Genomic DNA, 13,560 nt, shown 5'->3' on the forward strand with positions numbered 1-13,560 from the left:
TAAATCCAGGATAGCGAAAACATATTATTGATGTGACGTTTAAAAATCCCTTGTAAAAAAGTCGCGAAATTTCTGCAGGAATCTCCTGGGATTTGATTCGTATCGATTAAGTAATTAGAGGATATTAAAAACAATTCATTGTGTAGAATAATGTTTAATGTTATTTGAAGGCTTCTGGTAGTTTGTCATCTTAATAATTCAACTTTTTTTTCAAATTTTTTTTTCAAAATGGCGTACTTGAAAATAAACTTTTGAGTTGGATAAAAATTTACTTTTATTTTTACTACTTACGAGTAACCAAATTGGATGCATTTACATAACAGCATGAAAACACGCGTCGTTTCTTTGATTTATTCATGTAAATAAAATAGGTATGAAAAATAATTCATATTTCGAACTCGCAGTATAACTCAAAAGAAGGACCCAAGAGGGAGCTATTAGCTTGCGCAGTTAGAAGCACGCACTCGGCTCGGAAGTCGGCACTCGGCACTGACTGTTGGAGCTGGAGCGGAGAACTGGTGCCTTCGTGTGACTCGTCAGTCGTCATAAGTTTCGCACGCGAGCAAGTCCATAACCTCAGTTTATCAAGTCATAAAATCACCACCTCTACAAATTTATGTGTGATCAGTGTCTGTTTTACCGTCCTTAACCGGCATTCGATAAGGTGCTTTCGGTTTTTGTATCGTCATAGAACGGGTCCGGCCATGTGTTCTTTGAGTATTCTGAAGTCTGACGTTTCTTTGGCCACTGCTTGCTGGAGTGATATCACGGCTATGCACCATAATCGGTAAGTTACCCGCAGAATTTTACCTATGATCCATTCCTATATACATATGTATATTGTTATACATATATATGTAACTAGATATATATATATTCGCATCTTATGTATATAGGTGCACATACATAAGTGATAGCTTCACTTCGGCAATGTATATTATTATTATGTAGTATATACAGTTGTACATCAGGACCGACGCGGCGCACCTCGTACGTATAACAACTCGATCATTTTTAGTAGTTTGCATAGAAAATAAAGAAGAATTAATTGTCAGTGTGTGAAATACTAGCATGATTATTTATTTTTTGATTATTTTTAATTGATTCGCTGTCGAATCTACCATGGGCATTTGTTTATGTGTGGATATGTATGGTGATCGTCCGAGAGTTCATGGTGCGATGATACATAATAATTCTGGTGCAATAGCGATCGAAATTGCAGTGCAGGACACGCATTATTTCAGTTAACACGCGATCTTGGTGAATTAAAAGCATTGTTGTGACACCCACGCGTTACAGTGTTTGACAAGAGAACGATCTTTCATTCTATCTCTCTCGTTCTTCTCTCTCCCGTTCGCTCGTCTCGCTCGCGAGGCCTATGCGTCATTTTTGAATTTTCGCAACGGCAATAATACGAAATAATCAGCTGTTTAGGCTTAAACGCAAATTTGTCAAGTGTCGACGATTTTTCAGGGTACAGTGGCTTGGATAGAAGCGCGTGGCTCGATACTTTTGATCGCAATGCACCTTGGATCAGTAGCAGCAGCAGCATACAAGTGTGGATACGTGCATCGGTACATGCACACAGATATACGTACTTGAATGAAAGTGCAATGGTATCGCGTTGTTATTACCTTCACCGCGCGGGCTTCGAAGAGCGAAAGAGCCTAGTATAAACGCGGGACGAACGATTCGCGATTCCCACACCATCGTGCTCTGGAGCACATACACACGGTATACGTTCTCGCAACGAGTGTGTAACACTTTCGCCCTCCGAATTCAAACCATATACAAGCATGGATAGGTATCCCGTAAAAGCATGCGCGGCGTTAATTTGCATTATTTTTGTCGGGCATGTAAAAGGCATTCGAATGCAGGGCGATTCCGTATAGCACGTTGAGTGCAGCGAGTTTTGCACGGTTGCGGCGAATCGAGGTAGCTGGCAATCGAATCGTGTACCAGCGCTGTCGTGCGTGCATATACATCTACACACATAAGAATAGGTAGTCTCTCTCTCTCTCTTATATAGATGCGGTGGATGGTAGTCAGTAGTGTATATCAGCATCGTTGGCAAATCAATATAACAACGCACGGGCCGAGCGTGTACGCGCGCGGAGGGGACACCTTACCTCCTATATTTTACACTCCTCGGCTCTATACTAGCCTACATAGCATCTGACTTATACCTATGTATACATAACATAGAGTATATACATGTATATACGCGCCGTGCTAATATCGCGGCACGGCTAAGATTGCGAGGAGGCGAGTGTGTTATATATATCATGCTGCTGTACGCCCCCGCTTCGGTGCCTTGCGCGGCGCGCGCACGGATCATAATCCGTGTGTGTTTGTGTGTACGTGTGTTTTAGTACCCATGTTTGCGTTCGCGCAAATGCGTGTGGGTACAAGTAATAATACAGCCGCGCGCGTGTGTGAGTGCTGCGTATATTCGCGAATTTGACTTGGCTTTGCAGTTTCTGCGCAGCCTATGCGCACATTATACGCTCTCTGCCTATATACCTTACTAACTATACACACACACATATAGGTGGTACGTGTCTCTCTCTTTTTTGCCAAGTGCATCGTACCTATAGAGAGACTGTGCGCGCGAGCGGGAGAGCTGTGCCATGCACTGAACACACCACGGAGCGTCGACTGCCAATTGCTTTCGCGTGCCTTGTGTGCTGTGCTGCAAGCAGCGTGCGGTCCGTGTAGCTATGTGTTTCCCGCGCGGATTCGTCGAGTTGTTGATATTTTGCTGAGCGAGAGGCAAAGACAACGAGAGTAAAGAAAAGACGGAAAAAAAAAGTAACAGCGCAGAGAAAACAAAAAGGAGCCGTTTGACCGACGACTCGGAGCTCCGCGAGCTGCCGCTCTGCCACCGCCACCGAGCCGAGTAAGAGAGAAAAGTCATTATTATTATATATTATCGCATGCGAAGTGAACGCGCGCGCACGGTGTTGTACAGTACCAAGCTGCGGGATCTTGTATTCGCAGTTGAGAAAAAGACACGCTGTGATTTTGTCACGACAGAAACTGAGAGATTTGCGTGCTCGCAAAGGCGCAATTTTTCGTGTTAAAAAAACGCCCGCGGAGTCTACCGAGTGCAAAATGAGAGATATCGAAAATTTCCGATGACATTTCAGGTGAGAATATAACGTACATAGCAGCGTGTACACCAATGCATATATAGTTGTGCTGGTACCGCACGCGAGTCAGTCGTGTATCGCTGCATATATAGATATGCATATTACTCATGAGTGTGTATGTATAGTTTCTGCCAAATAGTGTGTGTGCGTGTATTGTACTGCCCACGTTCGACTGCGTTCTCGCATCGATTACGTTTCGACGCGCTGCCGCGAGAAACCAATGTATTTCCAGTACTTTTTCATGCCGTCCTCACTGGCAGTTTTTCGATCGAATATCTCTGTCAAGAAATGTATAGATTCATTCGTAATCGTTCACTCACCTGTACACACGTGCGTTTATGGACAAATGCGCGATTTTCAATGAGAGACTATGCTACGCGAAATGATAATGCTCTTTGCTCCGATATTTGTTTGAACTCGGCACACGAAGCTCCAAGTTGTAAGTTTGATGCGTTCGCAGGAAATCGCAAAGCACGAGTACGTACGTAGGTACAAATTACACTCGTGGCAAATTAAACATTTTTTCATTTTATAACGTATACCACGCTTCGACGTCTATGAATAAAGTAACTCCAATTCAGTTATTAAGTTCTGAACCGAGATATTTTTAGCAGTGTATACGTACACTTGTTCTGTGTTAAATTAGTCAATGATGCAATAACGAAACCGAAGCCTACGCGAACTCTCCGATTCCAATGTTTTTTAGGCGTTCACCATGATTTTTTTTTTTTTTAATTTCCCAGTATGTGCGCGTTTTTTTTTTTTTACACTTTCTGTGACTGACCTTACGGAAAAATAAAATTTTTATTGTTGTTTACAGGCTAACTAATTCAAATATGTGGCTTCGGAGCGAACACTTGAGTCGACGGCTGCGTGGTCGTTGTACCACTAGTACTGCTAAGGGACCCGATCGGAAGGTACAAACGGGCAATGTGCGAAAATCTCCGGCTATTATCAATAGCAGCCAACGTGTGCACACAACCAGTAAATGTGGCCGACTGTCACGATGGCAGCGTCGATCGCCTAATCTTTTAAAAGAGGTAATTTTAATTTGAAAACTTCGATAGATTTTATTCAAGTGTTATTTGTGAAAAAACCAGAAATATTATTAATAAATCATTCATTTTTCTCAGGCATGCAAAGAGAATGTTTTACATTTTGCTAAGACTACCCCAATCAGAAGAGAAAAAGGACCCCGTAGAAGAAAATGTATCAAACGTTCCATGGTAACTTCTACACCACTAAATCGAGCTTTACCCAAGGATCAAATAATTGTATGAACATTTTTTATTTTTTAATTTTGAATGATAGATTAAATTTTTACAACATTTTTTTTCTAATTCTAGCCTGTTCAAACTAGTATCAAAGAAGAAGCATCCAAAGTTTCTGAAGAGTACAAAGAAAATTGGAATTTTGAATCTGTTTATTCTAATCCAGAACCCGTTTGTTCAATACCCAACAACACCCAATCAACGATTATTTCAATTCCTGAATCTATTTCACCCTCTGTAGATGAAATAGATCTATCTAGTTTTTTGACAGAAGAAGGTTTGTATTAAATCGCATGCTCAATTTTATTTTACTATTCTGCTTTCTTATGTAGTTAGTTTAAGTGAATGTTATTAAGTAGTTACTAATCATTACTCTTCCTTATTCTACCTTAAACTATAGAATTTAAGGTAATCTCTCTATGTTTAGATTTCCTGACCATCGACTATCCTGCCATAAGTTCAACAGTGGACCAATCCAATGAGTACTTCAATGCTTTGAATGCAACTTCAATGAACAATAGCGAACGATACTTCACCTCTAGTAATCAAGTGAATAACAATGAGAATAACGGCAATCAATTTTGCATAGATACAAATGATCCTTCAAGATTTGATTCTACAATAGCATACACGGCCTCACATTTTGATAATTTATCAAACATTGATTTGTCAAATACTTTAGCTAGCTCAGACTCCAATGGAAATATTCAAAATACTTATGGATTGGAAGAAAGTAGTTTATACCAAGCTTCATATCCAAATTGTAATAATGTAGAAACAAGCTGTGATAATATGGTGGCCAGTGTCCAGGATGATAGAGATACATTTGATCCATATGCTTTCATTAAACATTTACCACCATTAGAGCCAGCCATGAAGGCCCGAAAACCGGCTCTTCCATTTAAAACACGGAGTGCTCCAGAATTTTGTTTAGTTTTAGATTTGGTAAGTGCCATAAAAGTCTTGAAAAATACATTCTCCCTGAGTGATTTTATTTTATCATACAAATCTCTATTTTTAGGATGAAACTTTGGTGCATTGCAGTCTCCAAGAACTATGCGACGCCTCTTTTCGTTTTCCAGTAGACTTCCAAAATGTCACCTACACAGTTTTTGTCAGAACAAGGCCATTCTTCCGAGAATTTCTCGAACGCGTATCGTCCCTGTACGAAGTTATTTTGTTCACAGCAAGTAAAAGGGTGTATGCAGATAAATTATTAAATTTATTGGACCCTGAAAGAAGATTAATCAAACACAGATTGTTCAGGGATCATTGCGTTTGTGTGAATGGAAATTATATCAAAGATCTTTCAATTTTGGGTAGAGACTTATCAAAAACAATCATCATTGATAACAGCCCACAAGCATTTGGATATCAGCTAGATAATGGTATTCCAATTGAAAGTTGGTTTGCTGATCAATCTGATAGTGAATTAATGAAATTAATTCCATTTTTGGAAAATGTTGTACAAGAGGTAAGCTTTTAAATATTGTTATGACATTTTTACCTCAATCCTCATTTTTAACAATTTACTTATGAATGCTTTTTACTTTTTACTAGGGAGGAGATGTCAGACCCAAGATCAGAGAACACTTCAAACTTTACAGTTTGCTACCTCCAGATTGAAAGTTCAATCTATAATTTATTCTAGGGTACTACACACATACTAATTTTATAATTGGCAATAATATTCAAGTGTTATTATTGAAACTCTACAAAGAGTTAAAAAATTAGAAAACACATCTACATTTTGAACTCCCTATTGATCAGTCTATCCGTGCATTATACTCTTACTTGTGCACACACATATAAATTGAATTATTGTGACGGATCATCAACAGAGAGTACAAAAGTTTAAAATTAACAATTGGTCTGTGAGTAAATGAAAACGCAAAAAACTTTTAAAATTTTCTCTAATAACAGAAAATTTTAAACATTGTATTACAATTTACTCATATGAATCACAGTTGAACATAAAAGTAATATTGTTTTCACATACTAGCCTGAGATAAGCAATATAGCTTAGGAAAGATTTTTTATTGTACATTTATTTGAATTATTTCAAATATTTAATATGCGCACTATCGTTATCTTTTTCTAATGAACTATCAATTTATTTTTTTGAAACTTTTCAATCTGAGTACTGAACTGATTTCAAATTGGATGATACACAAAGCTTTATTATTCAGTATATTGTTACAATTTGTATATAGAATAATGTCAATCGACATTTTGATCAATTTTTTTATGTTGAATCCTTTATTATTAAAAGTATGATATCACCGTTTGTATCGTGTTGAATGTTAACGAAAATCAATATTTTCGTGAAAGAAGTTTTATGGTTATAATTTTTGTATATTCAAAAGAATCGGACAATGGAGAAAACATTGCGACCAGTTTTCTACTAATTATATTTTTTACTTTTGTATAAATGTTCCTTTATAATACGGCCATTTATTTTTCATAATTGTTTCAAAGTCAATTATGAGTTTTTCATTGTTGAACATCATGTGCACAATTTTTACGTTAAACATGATATTGAACTTTAACGTTAGTCAAAGATAAAAACATAAAGTAATTGATGGATAACGAAATAACTTTGAACAGACTAATTATTAAAAACAATCTATTTGCTAGTCTAATAATGAAATTGGCTGGCACATTGACAATGGAAAGAAGTTAAGAAACGTTAAAAATTAGTAAAGCGATATAATTATATTATGAAAAATATGCCTTAAGTACAAAATATAAGAATTTAGATATTTAATAAATGTAATGAAAAATTACATAGTTATTAACAAAAAATCGACATTTTTAAGCACAGTTGACACAAACGTGTTAAATCAATTTATTATTTTGGTATGATACATTATTAAATTGAAAAATGGAGTACCGTTGAATTATTCGCAATGCGAGCGAACCGTTACTGCTAAGATTGTTGAAATGATTTATTATCTGAAAGTATTCGAACAAATTAATCTGTTCAAAAAAAATATTTGAAAACCTTCAAAAAGGACAAAAATGTAGTGATTTAATAAGCATTTTGAGACTCGTGAATCAGTCAAAAATTATCGTTTATTTTTCGCAGTATTGATTAATTTAATAAACAATTTTATAGGAAATATACAAAATTGCTTTACGCGACGAACTTAGCTTTTTCTCAAAACTAATGCATTGCAAAATGATCTCAATTTTATATTGTAAAACTTCGAAATATACCGTAAATTTTTGTAAGTGCAGAAATTAAAAATAAAAATACTATGGTCGTTGTGCATAACTTAAAAAAATTATATCCTTCGGATATAACATCAAATATAATAAATTATAAGTAAAAAAATATATAAAAATAACTATATGTACATGAACAAAAAAGTATGCAAGAATGTATAAATTTATACAACTTAGCACATAAAATAAGTTCGTACTAACAATTGAAATAATTTTAGACACCTTATATATATATTAAATATATATATGATATATGAAATAAAAAAATCACAATCATAAATAATATTATGTATCATACCTCATTCATTGGACTAGTCGAATTTTATCATTCTTTCAAAGAAATCTTATATTAAGCATTTTTTACGGCTTTTGCAAATGATTATTATTTTTATATGATTATCTGGTTTTCGTAAATAAAATTTGTAACTCGTTCTTCGAAAAAGATGGTAGCTCTTTCACTAATCTATAGTCGAAATATTATATTCTTGCGATTTTGAAATTCGTACAATTTTTGTACTTAATAATCTGATGAAAAATCGTAAGATTACATACACATTTTAAACAATTATTGTATCAGCGAAAAATAACGAAATTACACTCTCAAAATATTTCTCGATCCACTGCGACTACGTAATTATATAGTTGAAATTTAAAAAAAAATAATCACGTGAAAAAAGGAGCTAATCAAAATTTACCGGTGGACGGAAAAAATCAATTGGTCGAGAAAATATTACAGAACCCAGTCTGTAATTGGGTGCTGCTAGCGTGTACATTAATTTTAGACAATGTTCAAAATATACTTTTAAGCATTTATTATAAAATATAGCTTGTTATAAAACGGCGCAATGAGAATAAATTATCTGTGAAGTAGCTTCCACTATTATGCAATCCAATAGTTTGATTGTAAACCCGTGAATCGTTATTATATGTGTGTTGTGCGTATATACCGATATACTCATAAGAAAATAATAATACCAAACTGTGAGTGGAATTCTTCTTTGTTTTTAATCATTGTAACAACAATATTTTCTGTGTGGCATTTTTTGTTAAAAAAATTTATTCGATAGTATCTTTTTCAATCGAATCACTTGTGAGAGTAGAAATGAGGTGTAAAAGTTAACAAAAACTGTAAATTGATAAATAAAATGACATAATCGTACCTGTGAAACGTTAAAAAAAACAATTTTTTAGACAAATTTTATATATTGAGATATATTAATATGTAAACTGATATTTTTCCACCCCATTTCTACAATTTATACTTTTACGTAGAGGTATGTCACGCATTATACTTTGCAAAACTTGAGAATGTCATTATTACAACGTTTCTTCCACACTTCTTATAAATAAATGTTTGAATAATATTTAAAACTGACTATTTTTTACCCTTTAACTCATCAAATTTTTAATTTTTCGTTAATACATACAATGGAAAATTGATTATGAAAATAAACATTTTCAATGTTGAAAAGAAATTATATTAACTTAAAAAATTATTATAAAAAATTAACAGGTTCCATCGAAATATTTGATAAGAAAATCTTTTTTTTTTTTTAATAACGAAGCTTGTGTATGTCAACAATTTGAATGATTCAAAAAAATATTCAATCAAAATGATCAAGCCTCAACCAGCTGTTACAGTGATTCTACGCTCATGAATTTATAAATCCTACTATATTTCAACGCATTCATGCATTTTATAGGTCGTGAAAATGAGAAAAAAAATTACTAAAGCTAGGCAACAATGATGCTCGTGTTTGTATCACCTCCTAACCCAGTGACCCAAGGTTTAGAGCTATTTGATATGATTTTTTCTCGCAAAATAAATAAGTTACGAACGAATAAGAGAATTTTCGTAATAGAGTACTATATCTCTTGAATTAAAAAAAATATGCAGTTTGATGAAAATCGGAGATGAAATTGTATTGAAAAAAATTTTTATGACTAATTTTTCAGTCTTTTGAATCATACAACACATGTGCTGGGTCACGTGGGTTACTGCTTTCGTTTGCGGTATAATTATTCGAATAATAGCCGAGCTGGACTACGTGGGTTACTTCTCCCACTATAATTGTTTTGACAATACACGTGCCGGGTTGGATGGGTTACTGCTTTGTTTTGCAATTTATCAAAAACAAACATTACCGTGCTAGGCTTCGTAAGTTTGGTTTGCATTTTCTAACATTCTCTAGAATTTTTAGAATTTTCAATGCAATTTTTTCTTATAATTTTTCGTGTTCACGATCTGAAGGTTTTGAACCTCGCGCGACATCTTGAATTCTTAGTTAGTTTTGAAGCCCCCTGTGGCGTTTGTCGGTACTTCAAGTCTGACTGCGCGCTTGTCGTCTCTAGAATTACTCTCCTTTGTGCTCTCTTCAGCCTGTGTCGTGGCTACCGTAAAGCCGTGTTTCAGGTCTCTCCGTACAAGCAAAAATGTCTAAGCGAGGTAATTTTTTCAATTCTCCAATAATCCTTCTCGATCCAGTTGAAATATTTTTCAAATATCACCTTTGTAAATCTTACGAGTAACTAGGATTAATTGACAATGTGTTGCAAAAATAATTTTTTATTTCACATGGCAATCGTCCTAGAAAATTGGTTAAAGACTCTCGTTAGACCGAACTCGGCGTTACACGTTTTGCGATAAAATACTAATGATGGATTTGCTTCTTTTTACTTTTTTAAGGACGTGGTGGTTCCGCTGGAGCCAAATTCAGGATCTCGCTGGGTCTCCCAGTAGGAGCTGTTATCAACTGCGCCGATAACACCGGTGAGTTTTTGCATTTTCTCTGTCACGTACATTTGCAATAAGTGAGTGCACCATAACCTCTATCAACATACACATGGCCGCGAACTAAATTGAACAACGTGGTTCAATAATTCATTTTTTATACTTTCATAATTCTAATAATCTCTACATGATTCAAATAATCATGAATCAATATAATTTCATTTGGTTTTCAAATTAGTCAATCGGTTTTTAATTTCATCAAGCATGAACTAATGTTGAATTGAAATGTTGTCATGAACTAATGTATCAAAACAATATTTTCAATCTCTAATTCTTACAGAAGTATAATTAAAATTTGAGAATGTTAAAATGATTAGAACTACTTGTTAAATTCACTTTTTTTAAGTTACTTTTACGTAGTCAAGTTGAAACTGATTACCAAACCTTATTCCCCAAGTAATACATAACACAAAGTTTTATGACAAGTTCTTAACAATTTATTAACAAATTTTTACAAAACAAAGTTTTATAAATTTAGAACTTAATTACGATTCTTTTAATCAAATAACTTGAGACTTACATCAATGGTGATTTTTTAGGTGCCAAAAACTTGTATGTCATTGCCGTACAAGGTATCAAGGGACGTTTGAATCGTCTCCCAGCTGCAGGCAGCGGTGACATGATTGTTGCCACAGTCAAGAAGGGAAAGCCTGAACTCAGGAAAAAGGGTACGTTGAACACAATTAATCTAGTTCTTTTCTTTTTATGCTACCAAGTGAGAAAAATACTAACTAATTGTTTTTCCTCCTATAGTTATGCCCGCAGTCGTCATACGGCAGCGTAAACCATTCAGGAGGAAGGATGGGGTGTTTATATACTTTGAAGACAATGCAGGCGTGATAGTGAATAATAAGGGTGAAATGAAAGGCTCAGCTATCACAGGTCCAGTTGCTAAAGAATGCGCTGATTTATGGCCCAGGATTGCTTCAAATGCAAGCAGCATAGCCTAATTTTCCTTTCTTTATTATACTCTTTAAAATAAAAAAACCAAATCTGGCATGTTCCATCCAGCAAACATTTTGTATTCATTTCATATCACTTATCAACTTGATCACCCAGTCGAATAATTAAACATGAAACTTTTTTATATTTGTTTATGAACTTCAACTTGCAGTAGTTATTAGATCATTACTAAAACATTGAACCTAATGTTCGTCAAAGCGTGAAAAGATAAATTTATCTCAACTTATACAGTGGAATAAATTTTATTTCCTGATACAAGCATTAAATGATAATTGATTTGACCAAAAAGTGGAGAGAAAAAACGTTTCCTCGTATCAAACTCAGCTTAATGCATGGATGAAGGCTCAAATGACACCTTCAAATAACGCTAACACTCGATTGCCATTCCTCGATCCGTGAGGTAGAATTCATGAGACGCAAGACACGAGAAAAATTGCACCAGTTTCATCTGAATCTAAATAATCGAAATTAAACTCAAAGTCCCTCTCTCTTGCAGTGAAGTGCAGTGTGCAGCCGAGAGAGAACACGTGCACTCGGCAATGTGAATTGTTAATCCCACAACACACAGCTACGTACGCATACCATCGACTTGGACGTTACCTTTATTATGATGATTTTCCTTCTTAAATCGCGACTTTTTGCGGATAATTTATGCGAAATCAATCAACTGCGGACGCTCTCGTTGTGCATATACAAATATTCTTGGCGAATGCATAATAATTGTTGTACCGAACCGCGCGGAGAGCGATAAATTTTTCTAACAGCCATAAGCACGCGCGCAATTTAATGAGAACGCGAGCGGGTGCGCGTCTGTACGTACGGGTAATTAAAGCCGAAGAGATCGTCGTCGCGTTAGTATCACATGTACTCGTGCATTTATGCCTGTGTATACGCAAATACGAACGCGTTTCCAATCAAGGTTTACAACAATGGGAGATATATATAAGAATTTATATACTCCTCGCACGCACGCGTTATACATAATTTTTCTTCGTTTTTTTCTTTTTCTAATCGTCCAATCGATATCGTCGACCATGCGCGGCGTATTACGAATATCATTAATACAAACTATGTGTGTGGTTGTGTGTATAAGGAGCGAGATCCGAGTCACATCGATTACGTAAGCGCGAGCTGCACATTTATATATGTAATAGATTACGCGCATAAACGAAAACTATAAATCTCGCGCCGAGTATATATTTTATTAAATCGGTACGTGTTTAGCCGATTTTTTCTCACACCCAGATGTGCCACTGCTGCGAATTGTATGGCGGGTGAAACGCAGCGCGCGTGAAGTAAACACACCATATGCACCGCTTGCACTCACAGCTATCCTTCCCTTTTTTTTTTACTCGACCACGTACTTGTGCTCGTATTGAGGATAGCTAATCGATAAATCTTCGAATCTTTGCACACGATCGCTGCTGCACCAACTCGAGTATTCTAATTTTTGCATTTTTTATGTTTCTTCGAACGCAAGTGCGTGTGCACATGTGTACATTATAAGTACAATGCGTCAATTATTTTATTGCGCTCCTTTTGACTCTTGTCTAAAATGTATTTATCGATCGCTATGGAGGATCGAAGAAATGAATCGAAATTTAATTAAAGGTATCTTCATAAAAATGACCCGTATTACTCGAACCGATTTTTTGGGATAGCAACTCGAAAGATCGTGTTGCGGTCGTTATCAATGCAAATCCGGTCTACGTATCGCTGGCGCGTATAATACCCGCACGCGATTTGTAATTAAATTCCACGTTGACGCAAAAGTATTGGGTGACGCCGTCGGCGCATATTTTGCCATATCGCAGCGCACAGTGTCGGCGAAGACGATGGGTGTGTCGATGATCGTTATAATTTTGTATTATTATCTCCGAACATCCGCGTTGCCGATTTCTCGCTCGCGATAGAAGAAAATGAAGGAAAATCCCTTGAAATCGTCGCGAATATCGTACAGATCCGTTTATATTTACGAGTCGTTTATGTACTATCGTTGTGCGACGCAGATATGTAATAATACATAATCGCATTAGAAGATAAGAGATATATAATAATTGCTTATTATGCGGTCTCGATATACACAAAAGTACCAATGATATTATAACTTCATGAGCTACCTACTATCCTTGATGTCACTTTTTGCTCGCAAAAA

The 13,560-nt window shown here is 35.5% G+C and overlaps 2 protein-coding genes across 7 annotated transcripts; both read left to right on the forward strand.

Moving 5' to 3' along the window:
• Positions 1 to 503: 503 nt before the first annotated feature.
• Positions 504 to 6,550, forward strand: LOC106649989 (CTD small phosphatase-like protein 2). Of its 6 annotated transcripts, XM_014367746.2 has the most exons (8): positions 702 to 787; positions 897 to 990; positions 3,973 to 4,192; positions 4,286 to 4,426; positions 4,499 to 4,700; positions 4,824 to 5,368; positions 5,445 to 5,897; positions 5,984 to 6,550. In XM_014367746.2, the coding sequence occupies exons 3-8, from the start codon at positions 3,989 to 3,991 to the stop codon at positions 6,047 to 6,049; spliced, it is 1,611 nt and encodes a 536-aa protein (XP_014223232.1). In that variant the 5' UTR covers positions 702 to 787; positions 897 to 990; positions 3,973 to 3,988; the 3' UTR covers positions 6,050 to 6,550. The 6 variants fall into 6 exon arrangements, with proteins under 6 accessions (XP_014223229.1, XP_014223230.1, XP_014223232.1 ...); XM_014367743.2 differs by lacking the exon at positions 897 to 990 and having other exon boundaries at positions 504 to 787; XM_014367744.2 differs by lacking the exon at positions 897 to 990 and having other exon boundaries at positions 504 to 787; positions 4,851 to 5,368.
• A 3,439-nt stretch (positions 6,551 to 9,989) lies between these two features.
• LOC106650032 (60S ribosomal protein L23) lies at positions 9,990 to 11,457 on the forward strand. Its single transcript, XM_014367810.2, has 4 exons — positions 9,990 to 10,097; positions 10,338 to 10,421; positions 10,982 to 11,110; positions 11,196 to 11,457. The coding sequence occupies exons 1-4, from the start codon at positions 10,085 to 10,087 to the stop codon at positions 11,390 to 11,392; spliced, it is 423 nt and encodes a 140-aa protein (XP_014223296.1). The 5' UTR covers positions 9,990 to 10,084; the 3' UTR covers positions 11,393 to 11,457.
• Positions 11,458 to 13,560: the final 2,103 nt, after the last annotated feature.

Source organism: Trichogramma pretiosum, unplaced genomic scaffold (genome assembly GCF_000599845.2).
Source record: "Trichogramma pretiosum strain Unisexual culture from Peru unplaced genomic scaffold, Tpre_2.0 scaffold15, whole genome shotgun sequence".
NCBI lineage: Eukaryota > Metazoa > Arthropoda > Insecta > Hymenoptera > Trichogrammatidae > Trichogramma > Trichogramma pretiosum.

What these genes read in the sequence shown, in the direction of transcription:
- LOC106650032 (XM_014367810.2), top strand. An exon ending in CAACTGCGCCGATAACACCG is followed by an intron (nt 10,422 to 10,981) that starts GTGAGTTTTTGC and finishes GTGATTTTTTAG; the next exon opens with GTGCCAAAAACTTGTATGTC. An exon ending in GCCTGAACTCAGGAAAAAGG is followed by an intron (nt 11,111 to 11,195) that starts GTACGTTGAACA and finishes TTCCTCCTATAG; the next exon opens with TTATGCCCGCAGTCGTCATA.
- LOC106649989 (XM_014367743.2), top strand. Translation starts at nt 705, where the DNA reads ATGTGTTCTTTGAGTATTCTGAAGTCTGACGTTTCTTTGGCCACTGCT. An exon ending in TTTGTTTAGTTTTAGATTTG is followed by an intron (nt 5,369 to 5,444) that starts GTAAGTGCCATA and finishes CTCTATTTTTAG; the next exon opens with GATGAAACTTTGGTGCATTG. An exon ending in TGGAAAATGTTGTACAAGAG is followed by an intron (nt 5,898 to 5,983) that starts GTAAGCTTTTAA and finishes ACTTTTTACTAG; the next exon opens with GGAGGAGATGTCAGACCCAA.